This window comes from Tachyglossus aculeatus, chromosome 8 (assembly GCF_015852505.1).
Source record: "Tachyglossus aculeatus isolate mTacAcu1 chromosome 8, mTacAcu1.pri, whole genome shotgun sequence".
Taxonomy (NCBI): Eukaryota; Metazoa; Chordata; class Mammalia; order Monotremata; family Tachyglossidae; genus Tachyglossus; species Tachyglossus aculeatus.
Window position 1 is genome coordinate 3,791,998 of NC_052073.1, and position 25,588 is coordinate 3,817,585.

A 25,588-nucleotide genomic window follows, 5' to 3' on the forward strand; every position below is an offset into this window, starting at 1 on the left:
TGAGGGGCTGGGGGCTGTTTTGGGGGGTACCCATATGTGAACAACCTTCCACCCACACTCTTCTGCTGCAACGGGCCCTTCCCGTTCTCTGAGCAGAAAGGAGAGGAGGAAATGAGCATTAGGGCAGAGGCGTCATGGAAACCATTTTTGTTTTTACATCCTTAAAGAAGGGCTGGCCTGGGGGGTCTGGGGAGCCAAACCTTCCCACTCCCACTTGCGTTATTCTCCTTGGGACGGAGACTCCACCATCTGCGGGCTTTTTTTTCGGTGGGGGGGTGGGGGCGGGGTGGACTTCCCTGTCTGGGCTCTTCTGTCCATATCTGTAATTTACCTCTTTATATTGGTGTCTTGTCCCCTCTAGGCTGTAAGCTTGTTGAGGGCAGGGAATGTGTCCATTTACTGTTGTATTGTACTCTCCTTAAGCCCTTAGTACAATTCTCTGCACACAGTAAGTGCTCAATAGTGCTCGATTGACTGACTGACAGGCTGACCAAATGAATGGATGAATGGGAGGTGGTGAAGCCCCATCAGATCAGAAGAGGATAATAATAATGATGGTATTTCTTAAGCGCTTATTATGTGCAAAGCACTGTTCTAAGCGCTGGGGAAGATACAAGGTTATCAGGTTGTCCCACATGGGGCTCACAGTCTTAGTCCCCATTTTCCAGATGAGGGAACTGAGGCCCAGAGAAGTTAAGTGACTTGCCCAAGTCACACAGCTGACAAGTGGCAGAGCTGGGATTCGAACCCACGACCTCTGACTCCAAAGCCCATGATCTTTCCACTGAGCCACAGCTGCTTCTAGGGGGGCCAGGGTTGAGAGTGGGAGGACAGGAAGGGGGTGAGCCCCCGTCACATGCCCCACCCAAATATGTGAGGGCCACTTTCGGGCGGGGTGGTGGGAAACGCGGTGTCCTGAGTCTGTTATCATGGCATAGTGGATAGAGCACAGGCATGGGTTCTAATGCCGGCTCCGCCACTTGTCTGCTGTGTGACCTTGGGCAAATCACTTCACTTCTCTGGGCCTCAGTAACCTCATCTGTAGAATGGGGATTGAAACTATGAGCCCCGTGTGGGACAGGGATTGTGTTCAACCCAATTTGCTTATCTCCACTCCCGCACTTAGTACAGTGCCTGGCACATAGTAAGTGCTTAACAAGTATCATTATTATTATTATTATATTGAACTCTTCCAAGCGCTTAATACAGTGCTCGATTGATGGATTGATTGACTGGCCAGAAGTGGACTGACACTCCAGGACTGGGGTCACCTCTCTACAGGCCTGGAGGAACCATGGCATATCCGGGGAGCAGGGAGAGACTGTGAGCCCACTGTTGGGTAGGGACTGTCTCTATATGTTGCCAATTTGTACTTCCCAAGTGCTTAGTACAGTGCTCTGCACATAGTAAGCGCTCAATAAATACGATTGATGATGATGGCCGCTCCCCCTGTTCCTGAACGGTTTAAGGAGTCTAACCCCCAACCCCCCCCAAACACACACACCTCCCCTCCTCTCCCCCACAACCCCGCAGAGAGCGAACTCTCCAGAAGCTCTAGGGTCGCGCCTCAGTTTAGCGCGTTTCAGGTCAGCGTCTCTGCTATTTGTCTCTGACCTGGGAGATCTGGAGTTTTTCACATCAAAAGCACGTCTTGCTGAGCGGAGATCAAACGTGGCAAGGTAAGGACCGTCCGTCCCATGATTTATCATGAGGAGTGAGGGGGGGGGCGGCTGCTCCCAGCCCCGACGGAGGGAGCGCACATTCCAGCTCCGTCTCACCGCCGCTTTCCCATGCGGGCCGGCCAGATTTTCTCTCGGAGGAATGTCATTCCCCGTGGTGGCCTTCCTGGACAATAATTCCTTGAACTTCCAGCCAGCTCGTAGTTCTTCCAGCCCCTCGCCCCGACGATCCCACCCGTCTCCACGCCAGAGACCGTGACCCGTGGTTTCTGAAAGGCGAGGCAGGCACGGAGAGGCTATGTCTCCTCCCCACTGTTGGGTAGGGACTGTCTCTATATGTTGCCAACTTGTACTTCCCAAGCGCTTAGTACAGTGCTCTGCACACAGTAAACGCTCGATAAATATGATTGATTGATTGATTACAACACTCGATTCGAACCTGAGGCCTCCCCCACTCCCCGACTCCCTGCCCAGATAGGGGATGGACACGGGTCTCCCCCATCCCACCCAAAAAGGCCAGGGGACTTTCGGTGAGGCCTTGAGAAGCAGAATGGCCTAGTAGATAGAGCCTGGAAATCTGAAGGACCTGGGTTCTAATCCTGGCTCTGCCCCTTGTCTGCTGTGTGACCTTGGGAAAGTCACTTCACTTCTCTGGGCCTCAGTTACCGCATCTAATTGAGGATCAACACTGTGAGCCCCATGTAGAATATGGACTACGTCCAACCAGAGAGTGGCAGCGTGGCATAGTGGATAGAGTGCGGGCCTGGAAGTTAGAAGGATCTGGGTTCTAATCCTGGCTTCGCCACTTGTCTGCGGTGTCATCTTGGGCAAGTCACTTCACTTCTCTACGCCTCAGTTCCTTCATCTGTAAAAAGAGGATTGAGACTGAGAGCCCTTTGTGGAACAGGAACTGGGTCCAACTGGATTATCTTTTATCTACCTCAGTGCTTAGTACAGTGCCTGACACCTAGTAAGGGCTTAACAAATACCACAGTTATTATTACTCCAGTGTTTATTACAGCACCTGGCAAACTGTACCAAAAAAAAAAAAAGTAAAAAAAAGGTCTCCAAATCCCGTCCTTCACCCCGCTCCGAGGAGCTATGGCAGTGAGCGTCTGTTGGCTGAGCACTTTGGGGTCAGCCCACAAGCCCCCCGCTTTTAAACGCCCTGGCCTGGGGCACTGGTGGCGGCCCGAGGAATCTGTTGCTGCTGTCTTGCAATGAGACGCAGAGAAAAATGCCTTTAATTAGAGAAAGCTCTTTTGTGTTCTTTTGGAGAGGGCTGCAAAGAGAGGAAATGTTTCATTCCTAAGTACTGGTGAAGTAGGGGCAGATATATGCTCAGGGTTATTTGATGGGACTTGAGTCAAGTGCAGAGATTTTTTTTCTGTAATTGATTTTTTGAGCAGCAGCAGCAGCAGCAGCACAAAGCCTCCCTCTCCATCCTCACCCCCTCCTTACCTTCTCCCCATCTCCTCCCCACCCTCCAAGCCGGGGCACTGTGGCTTGCAGGAAGCCAGGAGCCCTTTCTCCCAGTTCCCCTGGAAGTGGCCCATAACCCACACCAGGAAGACCCCCTGGTATTCCTTGGCCTCCACCCCGAAAACGCCAAGCCTCCAAACCCGCGCTCCCTTCCCCTAAATTTGGGGGAGAGGGCAGCCGGGTCTGGGTCACCCCCAACCTCCCCACAACGTTCCTGGGCTCAGAGAAGTTAAGTGACTTGCCCAAGGTCACACAGCAGACATGTGGTGGAGCCGGAATTCGAACCCATGAAAGACGGTGAGCCTTTTGTGAGAAAGGAACTGAGTCCAACCTGCTTAACACATGTCCGTCCCAATGCTTGGTACGGTGCTTGGCGCACAGTAAGCACTTCACAATGACCATTGGATTGTGTGACCTTGGGCAAGTCACTTCACTTCTCTAAGCCTCAGTTACCTCATCATGGGGATTGACTGTGAGCTCCACGTGGGACAACCTGATCACGTTATACCCCCCCCCCCCCCAGCGCTTAGTGTCCTGCACGTAGTAAGCACTTAACAAATGCCATCATTATTATTATTATTATTAGAAAAAAAGGGTTGGGGAGAGTGGCGGTCTGTCTTCTAGACTGTGAGCCCACTGTTGGGTAGGGACTGTCTCTATATGTTGCCAACTTGGACTTCCCAAGCGCTTAGTACAGTGCTCTGCACACAGTAAGCGCTCAAGTTGTGTTTGGGTTGGGCACCCTGCCCTCTGGAAAGAGGGGAGGGGGCCTGGAGAAGAATGGTGGCAGCATCCCCGGGTAGGCCCAACTCTTTGGCCAGCGCTTGCCCCCCTCAGATGGAGGCCGGGGAGCGTGAGTCGGGGGTCACCCCTCACAGGAGGGTCTTGGCAGCCGGGCCTCGTAAGTCCCCCACCCCACGGGTCTCCCCACTGAGCCGGGCCAGGCCGCAGGGACGCGGCCTAGCGAGACCCCAAGGCCCAGGGTAAAAGACGCCGCCTAATCTGGCCACCTAATTGTCCGAACCTCCTAACTCAGAATCATCCAAACAAAAACATTTGGGGAGGCGGGGTGTTTTTTCAAATGGGGACCCCTGCGGCTCTGAAAATAAACACCTCAGGCCTCCCCCCCAACCCCCTCCGGCCCCTCTGGGCCCCCCGCCCGGCAGCCCCTCTGATGCGCTGCCATTTGTAAATGCACGGGCACGGCTAATTAAGGCGGGGGCGATGGGCCCAGCCTAACATTTGTCCCAGAACAGAGGACAAGAAGAAATCATGTTACATTCCACTTTCCCAAAGGACTGGAGGTGGGGGGGCCGGGGGAGGGGGCTTCAAAGCCCGTGGCTGGGCGGCCTGTCCTGTCCGAAGGAGCCGGGCCTGGGGGATGGGGGCCGGGGGAGATGGCCACTTTTCCTCGTGGCAACTCCGTGGCTGGTGGCCAAAGGCAGGACGGGGGTCCGTTCGGGGATGTGGGGCCGGAGCAGATCGCTCTCCCACTGTCTCCCCCTCTCCCCCCAGTTCCCTCCGAGCCTGGGGTCATGGCCGCAGTCGAGAACCCGCTGCCTGGGGGTGGCAAGGGGTGAGCCAACGAGCCAACGACAGGGCCACCAACTGCGCGCTCCGTTGGGCACTAGTAGTAGTAGTTGTGGACAGGAGACGTCACTGTTTATTGTTGTATTCTACTTTCCCAGGCGCTTAGTACAGTGCTCTGCACACAGTAAGCGCTCCATATATATGATTGAGTGAATGAATAGTAGTAGAAATAACTGTGGTATTTGTTAAGCACTTACTATGTGCCAGGCACTGTGCTAAGCACAGGAGTGGATACAAGCAAATCGGGTTGGGCAGAGTTCCTGTCCCACTTGGGGCTCACAGTTTCACTAGTGGTAGTGGTGGTAGCAGTGGTGATATTGACTGAGCCCGTTCACGGTGCGGTGCACTGTACTAAGCGCTCAGGAAGGTCCAACGGAACCAAAGGATGCCTTTCCCATCCACAGGGAACTAAAGGTAGGTAACCCCTCTTTGGGAAAGCAAAGCATAATGGAAAAAGCACAGGCCTGGGACTCAGAGGACCCGAGTTCTAACTCCGTCTCACCACTTGCCTGCTGTGGATAAGTCACTTCTCTGCACCTCTGTTTTCTCATCTGTAAAATGGGGATTAAATCCTACTCCCTCCTTCCTAGACTGCGAGCCCTATGTGTGAAAGGAACTGTAGCCAAACTTGGCAACCTTGGAATCTACCCCAGGGTTTAGAACATCGCTTGGCATGAAGTAAGATCTTAACACATACAATAACAATAACAACGATAATAGTCATAATAGTAATAATAATAATAATAATCTCCACCAGAAAGAGGCAGGCAACAACTGGGGAGAAGCTGGGGTTCTCCCGATTGACCCATTCTCTTCTTCTTTTGAACCAGCAAGAGGCACCATCCCAGGCTCATACCGGAAAGGCCTCTCTTGAACCCAGGGCCGGAGAGGTCGGAGAAGCCTCTCTGAGCCCAGAGATTCATTCATTCATTCATTCAATCACATTTATTGAGCACTGTACTTCCCAAGCGCTTAGTACAGTGCTCTGCACTCAGTAAGTGCTCAATAAATACGATTGAATGAATGAATGAATGAATGCAGAGCACTCTACTGAGCACTTGGGAGAGTACAATACAACAATAAAGAGATATGTTCCTGCTCACAACGAGCTCACAGCCTAAGCAGGGGAGATAGACATTAATATAAATAAATAAATGACAGGCATGGACACAAGTTCTGTGGGGCTGACTGGGGCGGAGGGGGGCGGGAGAACAAAGGGAACAAGTTGGGGTGAGGTAGGAGGGAATGGGAGAAGAAGAAATGGGGCCTCAGTCAGGGAAGGCCTCTTGGAGAAGATGGGCCTTCAATGAGGCTTTGAAGTGGGGGAGAGTAATCGTTTGTGGGATTTGAGAAGGGAGGGCATTCCAGGCCAGAGGCAGGACATGGCTGAGGGGTCGGATGGCGAGATAGACGAGATGGAGGCACAGAGATCCTCCGCGCACCCCAAGGGGCCTATCCTTTGAGGCTTCCTCTGACCTGTGGTCCCCCATCCCGGCTTCCTTTCCCCCAGGGGGTGGCTGTCCTGGCCAGGCTCAGGGTCTGGGGTGTGTGGTCTTTTGTTAGTATGTTTGGTTTTGTTCTCTGTCTCCCCCTTTTAGACTGTGAGCCCACTGTTGCGTAGGGACTGTCTCTATATGTTGCCAACTTGTACTTCCCAAGTGCTTAGTACAGTGCTCTGCACACAGTAAGCGCTCAATAAATACGATTGATGATGATGAGAACATGGGGTTTGCTCTCCTCCCCCCTCCTAACATCCCCGCCACACTCCCTCCCAGCTCTCCTTCCATCTCAGACCCCAGGGAAGACCCCCAGGGCGGGGGGGGGGGGAGGGCAAGGGAGTGAACAGGAGTTGATCATATCTCCGTGGGTGGGGGAACGCGATATAGAAGTCCTCTGTGGGGTAGGAAAACCTCTTGAGACTCTCACGTTTATTCATTCAATCATATTTATTGAGCACTTACTGTGTGCAGAGTATTGGACTAAGTGCTTAAAAAAATTACAGTATATGTTTAGCACTTACTGCATGCCAAGCATTGTTCTAAGCACTGGGGTAGATACAAGGTAATCAGGTTGTCCCACGTGGGGCTCACTGTCTTCATCCCCATTTGCCAGATGAGGTAACTGAGGCACAGAGACATTAAGTGGCTTGCCCAAGCTCACACAGCAGACAAGGGGCTGAGCAGGGATTAGAACTCACTACCTCTGACTCCTAAGCCTGTGCTCTTGCCACTAGGCCATGCTGCTGCTTCTAGGATAATATAAAATGAAGCGCATATATCATCAATCAGTACATTTCTTCCTAATCAGAGGGCTCAAGGGTGGGCTCGAGAGCATGCAGTTGAATTGCTGAACTTAATAATGTTGGTATTTGTTAAGTGCTTACTATGTGCCAAGCACTGTTCTAAGCACTGGGGGGATACGAGGTAATCAAGGTTGTCCCACGTGAGGCTCACAGTCTTAATCCCCATTTTCCAGACGAGGGAACTGAGGCCCAGAGAAGTGAAGAGACTTGCCCAAAGTCACACAGCTGACAAGTTGTGAAGCCGGGATTAGAACCCATGACCTCTGACTTCCAAGCCCGAGCTCTTTCCACTGAGCCACGCGGCTTCTCATTGAACTTGTTGGGGAAGGGCAAACAGGACAATGTCTCCTCCTTCTAGACTGTGAGCCAGTTGTTGGGTAGGGAATGTCTCTACAAGTTGCTGACTTGTACTTCCCAAGTGCTTAGTACAGTGCTCTGCACACAGTAAGTGCTCAATAACTACAATTGAATGAATGAATGAATGAATGGAATACCCTCTAGACTGGAAGCCCATTGTAAGCAGGGAATGTATCTACCAACTCTGTCACACTGTACTCTCCCAAGTGTTCAGGACAGTGTTCTGCACATAGTAAGTGCTTAATAAATACCATTGGTGATGATGATGATGACAATCAAGGCTTGGTCGAGTTTCCGTGGCCTAGTAGAAAGAGTCCACACCCGGGTTCTGGCAAGAACACATGGCTGGCTGTCAAGAAACGCGGATTTAGTCCTGGTGCTGCCACTTGCCTGCTAAATGACCAAGCAGAGAAGCAGCGTGGCTCAGTGGAAAGAGCCCGGGCTTTGGAGTCAGAGGTCGTGGGTTCAAATCCTGGCTCAGCCAATTGTCAGCTATGTGACTTTGGGCAAGTCACTTAACTTCTCTGGGCCTCAGTGACCTCATCTGTAAAATGTGGATTAAGACTGTGAGCCCCCCTGGGACAACCTGATCACCTTGTAACCTCCCCAGTGCTTAGAACAGTGCTTTCCACATAGTAAGCGCTTAGTAAATGCCATTATTATTATTATTATTATTATTATATGACCTTGAGCAAGTCACTTACCCCTCTGTCCTTCTGTTAAATGGGGATAAAATACCTGAGCCCCCTCCCCCACCACCCACAGATACCCAACTCAGGCCCTAAGCCCTGTATGGGAAAGGGACAGAGTTTGATTGGATTACCTTGCATTTCCCTCAGCGTTTAGCCCAGGGCTTAACACATTATAAGCACTCAATGATTGATAGTATTAATAATTATTATTATCCTGGCGCTGCTCCAAGCTTGTTCTGTGACTTGAGTAACCCCCTCAATCAATCAGTGGTATTTACTGAGTGCCTACTATGTTCAGAGCACTGTACTCGGCGCTTGGGAGAGTATAACAGAATTAGCACTTTCCCTGCCCATAACGAGCCCCTCGAGGTGACTGTAGCTCTCTGAAACTATAAGATGGCGCCAATCCGAAGCCAGAGAGCTTGTCATCTGCATCCTGATGCTCCGTCTTCCATCTTCCACCCCCAGCCAGCGTGATGGCAACCCACCACCGCTCTCCAGGCCCCTTTGTACACATCGTTCGAGGCATTTCCCATTTTCCAAGGACTTGTTTCCCGCAGCCAAATAAACCATGACAGCCTCATATGAGCGTCAGTGGCACCCGTCCTTCCTCCCATCGCTGGTTCCCATTCCCAGGGCAGGCCCCGGCCCTGGCTCCCACCGCCCACCTCCTAGGCACCTACCTGCCTGGACCGTATACTTGTGGGAAGAGGGGGATCCTCATCCCTGTTGGCCTCACTGGGAGACCAGGCCCCTGCCCACTTAGCACTCACTCAGTGCCTGCTTGATGCCTGTTCGGTGCTCCCTCAGTTCCTGCCCAGTGCCCTCTCATTGCTCACTCAGTGCTCTTTCAGTGCCATCTCAGTGCTCACTGGGTGTCCACTCAGTGCCCGCTCAGCACCAGGGCCGCTCTGTAATCTCTGGCTAGCGAAACCATCCTCAAACCGTGCTGCCGGCGGGAGCGGCTTAGGGTGGCCTCCGTGACTCTGAACCTCTTGGGAGTACTGGCCCGGCACCTGTGCCCTTGGCCTTCCCTTCGGGGATCTGGGGGAGCCTCCCCCCAGCCTCGTCCCGGGCCTGGCCCCCTCCTCTCCAGGCTGGGCGTTTGATAGGGGCCCAGCGAAGCCCCCAAGCTAGAAGAGGATATGAAATTTCCTGCGCCGACAGGCCCAGGTGCCCGGGATCTCTGCTGTTATGAAATATTTGCGAAAGGAAATGAGGCCCGCCGCCGGACGGCTCACACGTCTCTCCGGTAAAGGGCCATTCCGGATTCCTCCGTCCCCTCCAGCTGCGAGCCAAACAGCTGGGATTGCTTCATAGATGACTCTGGCATCGCATGCCCTGCCCCTCCCCCGGCCTGCTCAGCCCTGGACCCCCACCCCACCACATCTCTCCTTTTCCCTGCTCAGCCCCAGACTCCTTCTCTCCCCAACTCCCCCCAGCCTGATCAGACCTGGACTCTCCCCCCATCATTTTCCCCACTCAGCCATGGTCACCCCTCTCTCCATCTCCCCTGGCCTGCTCAGCCCTGGTCCCTGCTCCCCTCCTCTTCTCCTTAAGCCCTGGATCCTCCCTCCCTGCCCCTTTTGGGTTCTAGAGCCTCCCCATCCCCACATGCCTCCGGCCCCCATCCTTCCGGGCAACTCCCCTCTCCTCAGCCCCCTCTCAGCACTGGGCACCTCCTTCCATCCCGGTTCCAAAGCTGGACCTTGGCCTCCCCACTCTCTGCTGTGGGCCACACTCCTCTCTCCAAGCCCCCAGTTTCCTCTGGCTGGGAAAGACCCCTTCCCTCTATGGGTCTGGTCCAGGGCTGACCAGGCTTGGGAGATGGAGAGAGGGGATGACCAGAGCAGAGCTGGAAAAGCTTCCCTCCCTCGATTTGGAGGAGAGGGGGGCTGCCACGTACTTTTGGAGGGCTCCTAGACTGGGAGAAGCCTGGGGCTGCTGCTCATTGAGTCCCGGGGTGCTCTCTCCCACCCCCAGCCCCCTAGCCATCGCCGTCTGTTCGGAACTGGCAGTCAGCCCCGGCCTGCACCTGGGGAAGCTGGAGGGGGATGGACTGGGGCCGGGGGGCCGGGGGTGGGGGGGTATCTCCGGCCCCGGCCCTAGGAATGTAAATCACCGCCGCCTCGCCGGCACATCCCGGGCCCAGGAGAGGAAATGGAAAAGTTCCGGGGCTGCACTGTTCCAAAGGGCCAGGGATTGTTCATCCCTGCACATCCCCATCCCAGATTCCCTGGGAATCTGGTCTACTACCTCCCCCAACTCCAGGCCACCTAAGCCCCCAGAGCCCTGTCCCCACCAGCCCCCAACCAGACCCTCGATGGGGGGCTTGGGGGAGAATGTGAGTACAGCCTGGGGGTCTTCCCCTCTTCTCCCAGCACTTAGAACAGTGCCTGACACATAGTAAGTGCTTAACAAATACAATTATTATTATTATTATTCTCTTTGAAGCCCGGCTTGGTCTTTGCCAAAGCCCCTGACCCCAACTTCCCAGGAGCTGGTGGTGATCGCCCCTTCTCCGAGGGGTCACTCGGAGAAGTCCAGTCCCTCCTTGAGCCCAGGGCCACTTGGGAAGAAGCATTCAGTTAGTCAGTCAATCAGTCATTCGTATTTATTGAGCGTTTATTGTGGGCAGAGAGCTGTGCTAAGCACTTGGGAAAGTAGAATACAACAATAAACAGTCACATTCTCTGCCCACAATGAGCCCACAGTCTAAAAGTGGGGAGACAGACATCGATACAAATAAATAAAATGACAGATATGGACATAAGTGTTTTGGGGCTGGGAAGGGGGAAGAGCAAAGGGAGCAAGTCAGGACGACGCAGAAGGGAGATGAGGAAAAATGGGGCTTAGCCTGGGAAGGTAGGACTGTTACACTCAGGCCCCCGCGAGTGGGGGGGTCCTGTACACTACCCCCATCTTTGATCCATCCTTGCCCCTGTGGCTAGTAAGAGCACCCCTCCTCCTCACTTCCTTCTTATGCTGGTCCATCAGTTAGTTAAATATGGTTTTTGTTTCTCTGTTATTGTTCCAACCATCCTTTCTCACTCTTCACCTCAGTGCAGCTACTAGCTTCTCTCTCCTGTCTTCCCAGAGAACTGTGAACCCCTGGGCAGCAGGGATTGTGTCTTTTTACTTCTCTTTGTCCACATGCACCCAATGCAGTGCTCTGCCTGCGGTGTCTGTCCTTCAGTAGACACCAGAAGTGCAGTGAACAGGACAGAGAAGGGGCAGGGAATGCAGTGCTTGATTCAGAGTAGGTGCTCACAGTGCAGTGCTTGAAGTGACCTTGGGCAAGTCGCTTCACTTCTCTGTGCCTAAGTTACTTGTAAAAATGTTTTCTGTTATCTGTATCTGTGCCTCAGATATCTGTAAAAATGGGGGTAAGAGTGTGAACCCCATATGGGATTAACTTGTATTTACCCCAGTGCTTAGAATAGTGCTTGGCACATAGCACATGCTTAATAAGTACCATTATTATTATTATTATTATCCTTGGGTTTAGTGGAGGAGGGAGGGAGCCCACAGCAGAATCCCTTAAAGAGCCTACAGTAATGGGATGGGTTGAATTGGCTGGGAAAGAATCTCATGGCAGGTGAAAGATATTCCCAGTAACTCCCTACTTTCTATTGAGGTGAATGGGGCCTGAACCAGCTAAGGGGAGGATTTGTTGATTGATTTTTTTTGATGATATTTGTTATCTACTTATTATGTGTGCCAAGCACTATACTAAGTGCTGGGGTAGATGCTAGCTAATCAGGTTGGACACAGTCCATGTCCCACGTGGGGCTCACAGTCTTAATCCCCATTTTGCAGATGAGGTAACTGAGGTACAGAGAAATTAAATGACCTGCCCTCAGTCACACAAAAGACAAGTGGCAGAGCAGAGATTAGAATCCAGGTCCTTCTGATTCCCAGGCCCGTGCTCTACCCACTAGGCCACTCTGCTTCTGATTGATTGGCAGGAATTCTGGGGTGGGGACTTTCTGTCTCAGCTCAGCAGGACAGAGAGGTGGCTCAGTGGAATGAGCACAAGCTGTGGAGTCAGAGGTCATGGGTTCAAATCCCAGCTCCACCATTTGTCAGCTGTGTGACTTTGGGCAAGTCACTTAACTTCTCTGTGCCTCAGTGACCTCATCTGTAAAATGGAGATGAAGACTGTGAGCCCCCAGGGGGACAACCTGATCACCTTGTAACATCCCCAGCGCTTAGAACAGTGTTTTGCATATAGTAAGCACTTAATAAATGCCATTATTATTATTATTATTATTGGGTTTTTCAAGTGAGTGGGCTGGGTGGGCTTGGGATGTGATTGCTTTCTTCCCGAGGGCCCTTGATGGGACCAGGGGTCCACACATTTGGCAGCTGGTGCCTAGAGTACTAAATTACCCCCTCCTGCACTTGCCCATGACTCTTCTGTGTGGCGAACAGTCAGAGAATGGGTCATCCTTCCTGGACTTTGGGGATCGTCTTCAGGCCTCCTGGAACAGCAGCGGGATGGAGGAACAGTGTCGGGAGGCAGATGTAAAATAATAATTATGGTATTTGTTAAGTGCTTACTATGAGCCAGGCACTGTACTAAGCGCTGGAAAAGCCCAGAGTGCTGTCTGCCAATGCAGGCTGGTGATGGCAGAGTCCCCAGGACCAGCTAGACGGCGGGACTAATGGTGAGCATCTCTGAAACCGCCTGTGCAGATCAGCTCCCAGCCAACAGAGTCTTGGGCTAAAGTTTCACCAAGTGGCTTCTGGACAAAGACTGAATTTTCCTCTGAAAGATGATTCCCTAAATCCACGCGTGTCCGGTGCAGAAGCGCCCTGGCAGTGGCCTCTCAGCCTCTGGGTAGAGGACTCGGCCCGCAGCTCTTCTCCAGGGCGTTGGGAAGAAATTGCCGGGCAACTGAACCGTGTCTCCTGCCAGATCGCCATCCTGGCCCCGATCCGCGCCTCCCCCAGTTCACCTCCCCTAGGGCCAGATGGCCTGGTGCTGCGGGGGTGGGGTGGGGAGAACCGGAGATTGGGAAGGATGTCTGGTGTCTGGGGGGTGGAGGAGGAGGTGTCCTGGCATCTCCCCCGCTGCCCCTTCTGATGCTGGCTAAGAGCTGGGGAGCTGGACAGGCCCCGGGCCCAGCATGACTGGGTCTCCACTGGCCAAAGATCTGGATAATTCACTTAATAAATACTATTATTATTATAATTATTATTGTTAATCAGCCTCAGCCATCCAGTGTGGTTCTGAATGACCTGATCATAATATTACTACTACTAATAATAATAATGGTGGTATTTATTAAGCACTTACTACGTGCCAAGCACTGGGATAGATACAAAGTAATTAGATTGTCCCACATGGGGCTCACCGTCTTAATCCCCATTTTACAGATGAGGGAACTGAGGCACAGAGAAGTGAAGTGGCTTGTCCAAGGTCACACAGCAGGCAAGTGGCAGAGCCGGCATTAGAACCCACGTCCTCTGACTCCCAAGTCCGTGCTCTTGCCACCCTGCTTCTCTGTATAATAATAATAATAATAATAATACTATGTGCCAAGCACTGTTTAAGTGCTGGGGTAAGTACGAGTTCATTCATTCATTCGATTGTATTTATTGTGCACTTACTGTGTGCAGAGCACTGTACTAAGTGCTTGGGAAGTACAAGTTGGCAACATAGAGAGACGGTCCCTACCCAACAACGGGGTCTAGAAGTTAATCAAATTGGACACAGTCCCTGTCCCACACAGGGCTCACACTCTGCTCTTTGGCTAGTGGAGATCCAGTAAAGAGGACCAGAGAGTGGGGAGGGGAGGGGGGCCAGGCCCAGACCTCAGTCCCCCACCCCCCGACTTCACCAGGCTTCGCCTCTCCTGCCGAGTTCAGTGGTCAGCCTGGGGCCGAGAGATCGGCTCCATATGTCTAGGGCTGGAATCCGTGGCAACCCCCGGATCCCCTGCCTCGCCGCCTTGGCCTGTCTTCATTAATATCGATTCAGGGGAAGAGTCAGCAGGGCGACCCCCTGGCACAATGGCCGGGCTGGGGGCTGTCCAATTTGTAGTGATTTACACGGAAACCAGCCCTTCCCACCCAGGGGTCGCCTCCTCCCTGCCCGGCCTTCCCCGTCTGGCTGAGTGCTGGCCGACAATAAAGTGCCCTGGCATAGCAGGAGCCCCGCGTGCGTCCCCATGGATGAAGGCGGAGAGGCGGGGAGAGGAATGGAATCTGATCCAAACCTTTGCCAAGGATTCCAGCTCCCGCCTCATCTCCTCCAGGAGGGCTTCCCTGATTAATCTTTAATCTCCCCACCTCACATCCCTCAACTCTGTGTCAGCTCTTAAGTACTCACCCTGCCATCCCCGACACGCACCAAAATTATTTATGTGCAGATCTTTATACTCTACTGCTTCCTTCTGGCTCTAATCGACTTTACCTCCTGCCTCCCCCATTTGATGGTAAGCTCCTTGAAGATAGGGATCATGTCTTCCAATAATAATAATAATGGCATTTATTAAGCACTTACTATATGCAAAGCACTGTTCTAATATGTACACAAGTGCTGTGGGACGGGGAAGAGGGGTAGAGCAGAGGGATGGAGTCAGGGCAATCACAAGTCTGCTGTGTGACCTTGGGCAAATCGCTTCTCTGGGCCTTAGTTACTTCATCTGTAAAATGGGGATTAAGAGTGTCAGCCCTATGTGGGACAGGGACTGTGTCCAACCTGACCCAGTGCTTAGAACAGTGCTTGGCACACAGTAAGCGCTTAACGAGTACCATTATAATGATAATAGTAATAATAATGGACCTGGCAGAGCGAGGAATGGGCAGAAGCCCTGACTTTGTGGTGGGGTCCCTGGTGATATCCCTGGTGGAGTTCCTGGTGGGTTCCCTACTGGGGTCCTGGGTACCTCACCATTGACTTTAAAGCACTCAATCACCTTGGCTGTGCCTTGATTTCACCTACCTCAGCAATGACCTCTCACCCGCATCCCGCCCCTGGCCTGGAAAGCCCTCCCTCCTCAAATCCGACAGACAATGTCTCTCTCGGCTTTTCAAAGCCTTATCGAGGACACGTCACTTCCAGGAGGTCTTCCCTAAGCCCCCCTTTCTCCTTCTGCATCGCCCTGATTTGCTCACTTTGTTCATCCATTCTTTATTACTGTATTGTACTTTCCCAAGCTCTTAGTACGGTGCTCTGCACACAGTAAGCGTTTAATAAATACGATTGAATTGAATTGACTTCAATTGAAATTCCCCTTCCAAGCCCCACCACACTTAAGCACGTATCTGTAATTTATTTATTTATATTAATGTCTGTCTCCCCCTCTCTAGGCTGTAAGCTTGTTGTGGTCAGGGAATGTGTCTGTTTATTGTCGTATTGTATTCTCCCAAGCGCTTGGTATAGTGCTCTACACACAGTAAATAATAAATATGATTGAATGAATTAATTAATGAGGATCGCTGGAGGGGTCCCAAGCCTCCTAGCGGGGTACCCATTAAAGTTTCTCCACACAAGCTGGGTCTGAGAGGAAGAAGGCTCCCCCATTGCACTTGACACCATGTTTATGTTGCAGAATTCCCGTGCCCTTCCCATGAAGTAACAGCCCCAGGACCGGCTAATCTTTCATGTTGTCCTCCTTTTTTCTCTCCTGGATCTCCCTCCCACACATGCTTTTCAGCACCAAACACCAAGAAGCCCTTTCTGGCTGCTTTTCTAATCTCTTCTCCTCTGGCGTCTGACCTTGAGCTCTCCCTCGTTTCATCCCTTCTTCCTCCTTCCCCTGGAGCTCCCGCTCCCTGGGAATTTCACGTCCAAACGAAGTCTCTCCCTGTCAGTCAACACTATTTGCCCCCCCCCCCCATCAGCTAATTCCACCCCCCCCCCCCACCCTGGTGGCCCCTCCTCAAAGCAGCTCATTTTAAGGTGAGTTTGGGGGAGCAAAATTACCTGCTCCCTGCAAAAATCCACCCCCATCCCAAGAATTTCCAGTAACAGTTTTGGTTCTGGGCACGACCTTCCCCAGAGAGGCTCCAGATTGTGGAGAGCTGCTGTCCACAAGGGAAGCAGCAACCGGCCACCCACCTCCCAGCCCAGGCCTGGGGACCCCAGTGTCCCAGCATCATGCCAGAGTGCTCCTTTCTTCTTCTTCTTTCTTCCTCTTCTTTTTCATCATCATCATCATCATCATCATCATCATCATCATCATCTTCTTATTCTTCTTCCTCATTCTCCTCCTCGTCCTCCTCCTCCTCTATTTCTTCTTCTTCTTCTTCTTCTTCTTCTTCTTCTTCTTCTTCTTCTTCTTCTTCTTCTTCCTTCCTCTTCTTTTTCATCATCATCATCATCATCATCTTCTTATTCTTCTTCCTCCTCCTCCTCCTCCTCATTCTCCTCCTCCTCCTCCTCCTCCTTTATTTCTTCTTCTTCTTCTTCTTCTTCTTCTTCTTCTTCTTCTTCTTCTTCTTCTTCTTCTTTTCTTCTTCTTCTTCTTCTTCTTCCTGCTCCTCCTCCTCCTTCTTTTTCTTCTTCTCCTCCTCCTTCTTCCTTTTCTTCTTCTTCCTCCTCCTCCTCTTTCTCCTCCCCCTTTTCTTCTTCTCCTTCTCGTCCTTCTCTTTTTTCTCCTTCTCTTCTAGACTGTAAGCTCCCAAGTGCTTAATACAGTACTCTGCACACAGTAACTGCTCAGAAGCAGCGTGGCTTAGTGTAAAGAGCACAGGCTTGGGAGTCGGAGGTCATGGGTTCGAATCCCAGATCCACCACTTGTCAGCTGTGTGACCTTGGGCAAGTCACTTAACTTCTCTGTGCCTCAGTTACCTCATCTGTAAAGTGGGGATTAAGACTGTGAGCCCCACTTGGGACAACCTGATCACCTTGTAACCCCCAGTGCTCAGAACAGTGCTTTGCACATAGTAAGCGCTTAACAAATACCATTATTATTATTATTATTATTATTATTAATTACAATTGACTGACTGACACTTCCTCCTTTCAGATCTTCATCAATAATGAGTGGCAGAACTCAGAGAGCGGCAAAGTGTTTCCTGTCTTCAACCCCGCCACAGGCGAGCAGGTGTGCGAAGTTCAGGAAGCTGACAAGGTGAGGGATTTGCTTCCGTTCTGACCACTGGTCACCTTGCTTCTGTGCCCCACCCTCGAGGGCCCTAAAGGATTAAGAGCAGTATTTAGTTCCCCCCTCTATCAGTCAATAAATCGATGGTACTTATTGAGGGCATACTGTGTGCAGAGCACTGTACTAAGCACTTGGGAGAGCACAATATCACAGAGTTGGTAGATATGTTCTTTTCCCACAAGGAGCTTACAGGCTAGAGGTGGAAACAGACATTAATATAGATGTGTAAATTACAGATTTAAACATAAATGCCGTAGGTCTGAGGGAAGGGTGAATGAAGCATGCAAATCCAAGTATAGTTCAATCCAGTCCCCCTCAATAGATCAATTAATCAATCAATAAGTAGTCAGCTCAGGGCATCAGTCAATCAATGACCACTTCAGTGCCTGACCTCTTGTAACAATAATCACTGGGGCATTTGTTAAGTGCTTACTATGTGCCACACACTGTACTAATCACTGGACTCCCCCTCTAGAGTAGAAGCTCACTGTGGGCAAGGAATGTGCCTGCTATATTGCATATCAATCAATCTATCTATCTATCTATCTATCTATATATCTATAATTCTATTTATTTATTATATATCTATAATTCCATTTATCTATTTTGATGGTATTGATGCCTGTCTACTTGTTTTGTTTAGTTGTCTGCCTCCCCCTTCTAGACTGTGAGCCCATTGTTGGGTAGGGATTGTCTCTATCTGTTCATTCATTCATTCATTCAATCGTATTTATTGAGCGCTTACTGTGTGCAGAGCACTGTACTAAGCGCTTGGGAAGTACAAGTTGGCAACATATAGAGACGGTCCCTACCCAACAGCGGGCTCACAGTCTAGAACGGGGAGACAGACAACAAAACAAAACGTATTAACAAAATAAAATAAATAGAATAAACATGTACAAATAAAATAGAGTAATAAATACGTGCATACATATATTCATATGTACAGGTGCTGTGGGGAGGGGAAGGAGGTAAGGCAGGGGGGATGGGGAGGGGGAGGAGGGGGATTAATTAATCTGTTGCTTAATTCCACTTTCCAAGTGCTTAGTACAGTGCTCTGCACACAGTAAGCACTCAGTAAATATGATTGACTGAATGATAAGATAGTCAGATCAGACACAGCTCCCGTTCTTCATGGGACTCACGGAAGGGAGATCAGATATCAAATCCCCAGTTTACAAATGAGGAGACTGAGGCTCAGAGTAATTAAATGCCTTTATTCATTCAATTGTATTTATTCAATCATATTTCTTGAGTGCTTACTGTGTGCAGAGCACTCTACAAAGCGCTTGGGAGAGTACAACGCAATAATAAACAGACATATTCCCTGTCCACGATGAGCTTACAGTCTCTAAGGAGGGAGACAGACATTACTAAAAACAAATAAAATACAGATATGTACATAGTGCTGTGGGGCTGGGAGGGGGGATGAACAAAGGGAGCAAGTCAGGGCGACACAGAAGGGGGTGGGAGAAGAGGGAAGGAAGGGTTTAGTTAGAGAAAATTTGTCCAAAGTCACCCTGCAGGAAGGTGAAGGAGCTGGGATGAGGACCCAGATCCTCTGACTTCCTGAACAGCCCCGAGACCACTCCAACTCGACGGTGGATTCTCCCTCTCTGGCAGGCCGACACGGACAAAGCTGTGCAGGCCGCCCGCCTGGCCTTCTCTCTGGGCTCTGTGTGGAGGCGGATGGATGCTTCGGAGCGGGGCCGCCTCCTCGACAAGCTGGCTGACCTGGTGGAGAGAGACCGGGCCGTCCTTGCGGTAAGGGGCCATCTCCGCCGGACCCTTCCCCTCCGAAGGGGGTGGGAGCTTCTCCATCTGAAAGGGGAGGATGGTGGGGACATGGAGGGGGAAACGGTGAGGGTGGGAGGAGCATCAGGAAGAGGCGAGAGCCCGTCAGAGGCTACTGGTCCTCTCCTCTACTGCGCCAGGCCGGCCTGGACGGTGTTCCCCTGGAGAACCAGCGTGGCTCAGTGGAAAAGAGCCCGGGCTTTGGAGTCAGAGGTTCAAACCCCAGCTCCACCATTTGTCAGCTGTGTGACTTTGGGCAAGTCACTTAACTTCTCTGTGCCTCAGTTACCTCATCTGTAAAATGGGGATTAAGACTGTGAGCCCCACGTGAGACAACCTGATCACCTTGTAACCTCCCCAGCGCTTAGAACAGTGCTTTGCACATAGTAAGCGCTTAATAAATGCCATCATCATCATCATCATCAGAAACAGGGAACCCAGGTTCAGAAGAGTAGCCCTTCATCTGCTCAGGAACACACTCCTGATGCCCAAAATCTCCTGCTGGCATGGGGTGGCTACGTTACAAAAAATTACGGTTAGGGTTAGGACAATGGCAACAGCCATAATAATAATGATAATGACGGTATTTGTTAAGTGCTTATTATGTGCCAAGCACTGTTCTAAGTGCTGGAGTAGATACAAGGTAATCAGGTTGAACACAGTCCCTGTCCCACGTGGGGCTCACAGCCTTAATCCCCATTTTACAGATGAGGTAACTGAGAAACAGAGAAGTTAAGTGACTTGTCCAAGATCATGCAGCACGCAAGTGACGGAGCCGGGATTAGAACCCACGTTCTCAGACTCCCAAGCCCGTGATCTCGCCACTAGGCCACTCTGCTCTCCAAGCCTTTTCCAAACTCTCAATTCTCCAGTTCAAGGATTAAAAGTGGCCCCACTGTTCCTAAATCCATGCAGGGTGTGGGCCTCCTTCCCCTCCTGACTTTCTTGTCTGCTGCAGCATCTGTGGTCTGCAAAGTGGCTTTCACTAAACTTCACTGGGCCCTGCCACCCGGGGCCGGTTTTCCCCTCCGCTTAGGGGGGCTCCCTCATCCAACTGCCCGGAATATCTGTTGTTTTGTATTAACTGCTCCAGCAGGTCTTCCAGTCAACCCCGGGGGGTTGTGAGGTTTTTCAACGGCAGCACGCTACCGTGTTGGTGACCATCCCTCACCTGGGATTCCTCCTCCGGTGGGGAACAGGGGGCTGGGAGCAGGGGGCCAAAGGACGGACACTGATCATGTCCCATTTTGCTCGTCTCTCAGACTATGGAGTCCCTGAACAGTGGCAAACCCTTCCTTCAGGCCTTCTACGTGGACCTGCAGGGTGTCATCAAAACCCTGCGCTACTACGCTGGCTGGGCCGACAAGATCCACGGAACCACCATCCCTGTAGGTGGGTGTGCTTCCCGGGAAGGGAGTGGGAGGATCTAGGGCAGGGGATTGGGCACAGTCTCCCCTCCCCCCGTACCATTCACACCCACACCCTTTGTGGTGATGGGGTTGCTGGTTGGTGTGGCCCCAGATGGCTGTGGTGCGTTGGGTGTGGGCATCCTGGAGAGGAATGGGCAACCCGCAGAGGGAAAGATGAGGAAACAGTCCCCTCTGTCTCCTTCCTTGGGTCCAGTCCCGTGCTCTGTGTGCCCAGACGTGGTCAGCCACAGAGGGATCGGGAGTCACTCAGCTGACTGGAAGACCTTTGGGCAGAGCCCGCTAGGACATCAGCGCTTAGAACAGTGCTTTGCACATAGTAAGCGCTTAATAAATGCCATTATTATTATTATTATTATTATTATTATTATTATTATTAAGCTGCAAAAAGGAGGGTGGAGCCTGCCACAGCCCAGCCTCGGAGCTCAGATTTCCTGATGGGGATTCCACGTAGAGGGCTTGATTCTAGCACCCTGGCTCACGTGGTGGTCCCCGGACTCCCTCCTCTCTTCCGGTCACCTTCCCGGGACTGGAACCCAGATCTCCTGACTCCCAGGGCTGTGATCCTCCCACTGGATCCACAACTGGGTTAAACTGGAGGATGCAACTGCTTAGTACAGTGCTCTGCACACATTAAGTGCTCAATAAATGCGATTGAATGAATGAATGCAATAATCAGTAAGTCTATCAGTAGTATTTATCGAGCACCTATGATGTGCAGAGCACTGTGCTAAGCACCGGAAAGAGTTCAATAGCATTAGTATACACAATTCCTGCTCTTGAAGAGCTTATGACCTAAAATGGGAAGAACTTGTTGGATTTTGGCGACCTCTTTCTTCCAGCTCCTCTCACATTTGTCATCTCCCATCTCCTGGGGTTGCCCTTGGGAGGCTGGATGAGGTTGGAAAATCCTCCCCATTGCATTGGCGGGGACCAGAGAGGTTAAGCAACTAACCTGATGTCACACAGCTACGAAGCAGCCCACTGAGGACTCGAGAATCCGTGTCTCCATGCTCCACGATTCACTCGCTTTCCAAAAGACACCGCTGCCTTCCCTCAGGCACCGGCCTCTTCAGTCAACCATAGTAATTACTGAGAACCTGCCGAGGGCAGAGCACTGTACTGAGAGGACGTTGAAGTGTATTGCAGACACAAGACCAACTCCTGCCCTCAAAGAGTTTATAATGCGAATCTTTTGCCACCCTCTGGCTAGGGCAAAAGGAAATTCATAGCTAGCCCAACCAGTCGGGATTCAAAATCTGCCTCATTCCACCAGTTAATATGGTCGGTCAATGCATCCCCGCTCCCCAGCCCCAAATCCTTGGTCTTTAGAGGGGGCAGGGGCTGCTCCAGAGCTCTGCTGCCTGTCGGTTGGGAAATATTTGGAGGTTCCCAACTGGGACAGTCTCCTTTCCCTGCCCCATCCTGCTGAGAAGTGGGTTTCCTACGGCATCCAACGGGTTGACCCCAGGGCAGCACGGGGGCCTGGGCCGGGGCAGGATGTGGCCCCTGAGGATCTGGAGATGGCCCAGGAGGGAGGGTGGCAGTCAACCTGTGGTCCCAAGGGACTTGGCCGAGTCCAGGGTGACTGGGTCCAGGGCAGATCCAGGCCCTGCTTCTGGTTGGGAATCCCAGGGGCAGGTGGCGGACACAAAAAGCCCCTGCCCCTGCCGGCAGCCCCCTGGAGAGAGCACGGGAGGACCCTAACAAGCCTCATAAACAGAATTAGCACCTTTTTACACCGTCCTAAAGGGCCAGTGTTTGCATTACTGGGAGGTTTTACCGTCTCTCCTTCCAGCTGTAAAATTTTCATTGCTGCCTGCTCAGTGTCAGTGGCGAGGGCCCCGGCGGGGTTAACGGGACTCCCGTCCTCCTGCGGGCTTGTTAGTCTGTCTAAGGGGGTGGCTGGAGTCCGGCCGTCTGGGTGCCAGGCGAGTCCCTGCCAGCCCCAGAGGCCCAGGACGCCCCGCTGGCCGGGCCTGAGCCCAGCCGGTCAGGGACCGAATGGCCAGAGCTGAAGGGACAGATCCAGTGGAATATAATAATAATAATCATGGCATTTGTTAAGCATTTATTATGTGCAAAGCACTATTCTAAGCGCTGGGGGGGATACAAGGTGATCAGGTTGTCCCACGTGGGGCTCGCAGTCTTCATCCCCATTTTACAGAAGAGGGAACTGAGGCTCAGAGAAGTGAAGTGACTTGCCCAAGGTCACAAAGCAGACATGTGGTGGAGCCGGGATTCGAACCCATGACCTCTGACTCCAAAGCCCGGGCTCTTCCCCACTGAGCCACGCTGCTTCTCTAGGGCAGTCTATATCAGAGGGCAGTCCCAGCCCTGTCTTGCTTCTTGGCTCTGCACTCTGAAGCAGAGGGCTTCAGAATTACTAATATTATTATTATTAATAAATGATAATAATAATCGTAGTGTTTGTTAAGCTCTTACTATGTGCCAGGCACTGTACTAAGCGTTGGGGTAGATATATAATAATAATAATAATAATAATAATAATGACATTCGTTAAGTGCTTACTATGTGCGAAGCACTGTTCTAAGCGCTGGGGGGGATACAAGGTGATCAGGTTGTCCCACGTGGGGCTCACAGTCTTCATCCCCATTTTACAGAGGAGGAAACCGAGGCCCAGAGAAGTTAAGTGACTTGCCCAAAGTCACACAGTTGACAAGTGGCGGAGCCAGGATTATATGGAAAGCAGCATGGCATATTGGATAGACTGTGGGCCTGGGAGTCGGAAGGTCATGGGTTCTAATCCCGTCTCTGCCACTTGTCTGCTGTGTGACTCTGGACAAGTCACTTTACTTCTATCTGCTCAGTTCCCTCATCTGTAAAATGGGGATTGAGATTGTGATCCCCATATGGGACGGGGACTGTAGCCAATCTGATTTGCTTGTGTGCACCCCAGTGCTTAGTACAGTGCCTGGCACATAGTAAGCACCTATCAAATACCATAATTATAATTATTATTATTACAAGCAAATTGGGTTGAACACAGTCTCTGTCCCACATGGGGCTTGCAGTCTTAATCCCCATTTGGCAGATGAGGTAACTGAGGCACAAGGAAGTGAAGTTACTTGCCCAAGGTCCCCCAGCAGACATGGTGACTCCCAATCAATCAATCAATCAATCAATTGTATTTATTGAGCGCTTACTGTGTGCAGAGCACTGTACTAAGCGCTTGGGAAGTACAAGTTGGCAACATATACAGACAGTCCCTACCCAACCGTGGGCTCACAGTCCCAGGCTCATACTCTTTCCACTAGGCCACACCGCTCCTCAATAAAAATAGTATTAGTAGTACTAATAATCTCTAGACTGTAAACGCATTGTGGACAGTGAACCTGTCTACCAACTCTGCTGTTTTGTACTCTCCCAAGTGCTTAGTACAGGGCTCTGCACATAGTAAGGACTCAATAAAAACTAGATAGAAATAATAATAGAAATGTTAATGACGTGCTTATTAACTCGGTATTTACTGAGCTCAAATTTGGAACAAAGCATTGGGCTAAGCACTGGGGCAGGGGCCGGCTTTCTCCCTTCATATCTTGTGGCCGGGGGGCTGGACGCTTCCTCTCTGCTCACACCAACTCCCATCTCAGCCCCCATCCCCTTTTGACTCTCCCGTCCTCAGGTGAACGTCCACACCCCCTCTCCCCACACCCCGCTCCGTAATGCAAACCGACTCCCCCGAACATGTCCTTCCCCTCCTTCAAGATGACTTCCTCCAGGAAGTCCTCCCTGACTGACTGCCCCACGTCCATCCCACCCCACGGCCTCCAGCATTAGTGTATGTATTAGGATTTCTTGCTTCCAGTCCTCCTCCCTCACCCCCATTATACTGAAGCTCCCTGAGGGCAGGGGCTTGTCCATTTCTCCTGGGATCCCTCCTAGGGCCAGGTACAGTGAGTTACTCCCAGTAGGTTCTCCCTCAATATGGCTGTTACCATGCTTCAGCAGGAGGGTGCTAATTAGGGAAGGGTGAGGGGTGGTACCCAGCCCTAGATTCCTGGTCTCCCCTTCCAAGACCATGCCTACCCAAAGGAAAATTGAATGCCATGGAGGCCGGCTGCTTTTGTGCCACTCTGCCTGGATTCACACAGCAAGGCCCCTTGGCCACTGAGCCCAGGGACACGTGGGGCTCCCTCAGCAGGATTTGTGGGGGGGGGTCCAAGCTGACTCCCCCTAACTGTCTGGAGCCCACTGTTGGGTAGGGACTGTCTCTATATGTTGCCAACTTGTACTTCCCAAGCGCTTAGTACAGTGCTCTGCACACAGTAAGCGCTCAATAAATACAATTGATTGATTGATTGGGTCTGCGCAGGATCCGAATCCAGGGCAGGGTCTGCCTGTTGGGGAACCAGGCCCCCTGGGGCCCCCTGGCGGCTCGATGGGTTCACTGCACAGCCCGAGGACTAACAGACGGCCCAGAGAATCCGGCCCAGGGTCTCCGAAGTCACTCCTCGTCCAGTTCAGAATATAATAATAATATGATGGCATTTATTAAGCGCTTACTATGTGCAAAGCACTGTTCTAACCACTGGGGAGGATACAAGGTGATCAGGTTGTCCCACGGGGGGCTCACAGTCTTCATCCCCATTTTACAGATGAGGGAACTGGAGCCCAGAGAAGTGAAGTGACTTGCCCAAAGTCGCACAGCTGACAAGTGGCGGAGCCGGGATTTGAACCCATGACCTCTGACTCCAAAGCCCGGGCTCTTTCCACTGAGCCACGCTGCTTCTAAGCCTCTGCCCCGGCCCCACCTGGGCACCAACCAGGGAGGCAAGAATGCAGTCCGGCCCCAGCCCCTACTAGCCCGCTAGCCCAGCTTCCAGACAAGCCCTTCGATTTCCTGTGATCGTGGCCTCCCCCAAATCCCCAGAGTCCTTTCGGAACCCCAGTCTTCTACCCTGCTGCTCGCCCCAATTCCATCTCACCCAAACAGCGGGGCAGTGAGGACAACGCTGGCAGTAGGGACCCACATGCCCAGTGGTTCCAAGCAGGCTCAGAATTCAGGCCTGGCGGCATTCTCCAGTTTCGACCAGGGCGCATCGATGGGCAGGCACATATAGTAGGGAGCACACAGTGCCATTCCAACCCTGCTCTGCTCCATCAGCCTCCATTGAGGGGGGTC

The 25,588-nt window shown here is 51.8% G+C and overlaps 1 protein-coding gene across 2 annotated transcripts in view; it reads left to right on the plus strand.

Moving 5' to 3' along the window:
• The window catches only part of ALDH1A2 (aldehyde dehydrogenase 1 family member A2), a 72,727-nt gene that overhangs the window by 17,239 nt on the left and 29,900 nt on the right, over positions 1-25,588 (plus strand). For both annotated transcript variants that reach the window (XM_038750155.1, XM_038750156.1), the window contains exons 2-4: positions 17,084-17,188; positions 18,845-18,985; positions 20,278-20,407. In XM_038750155.1, coding sequence (XP_038606083.1) covers positions 17,084-17,188; positions 18,845-18,985; positions 20,278-20,407 — 376 coding nt within the window. The remainder of the gene's footprint in view (positions 1-17,083; positions 17,189-18,844; positions 18,986-20,277; positions 20,408-25,588) is intronic.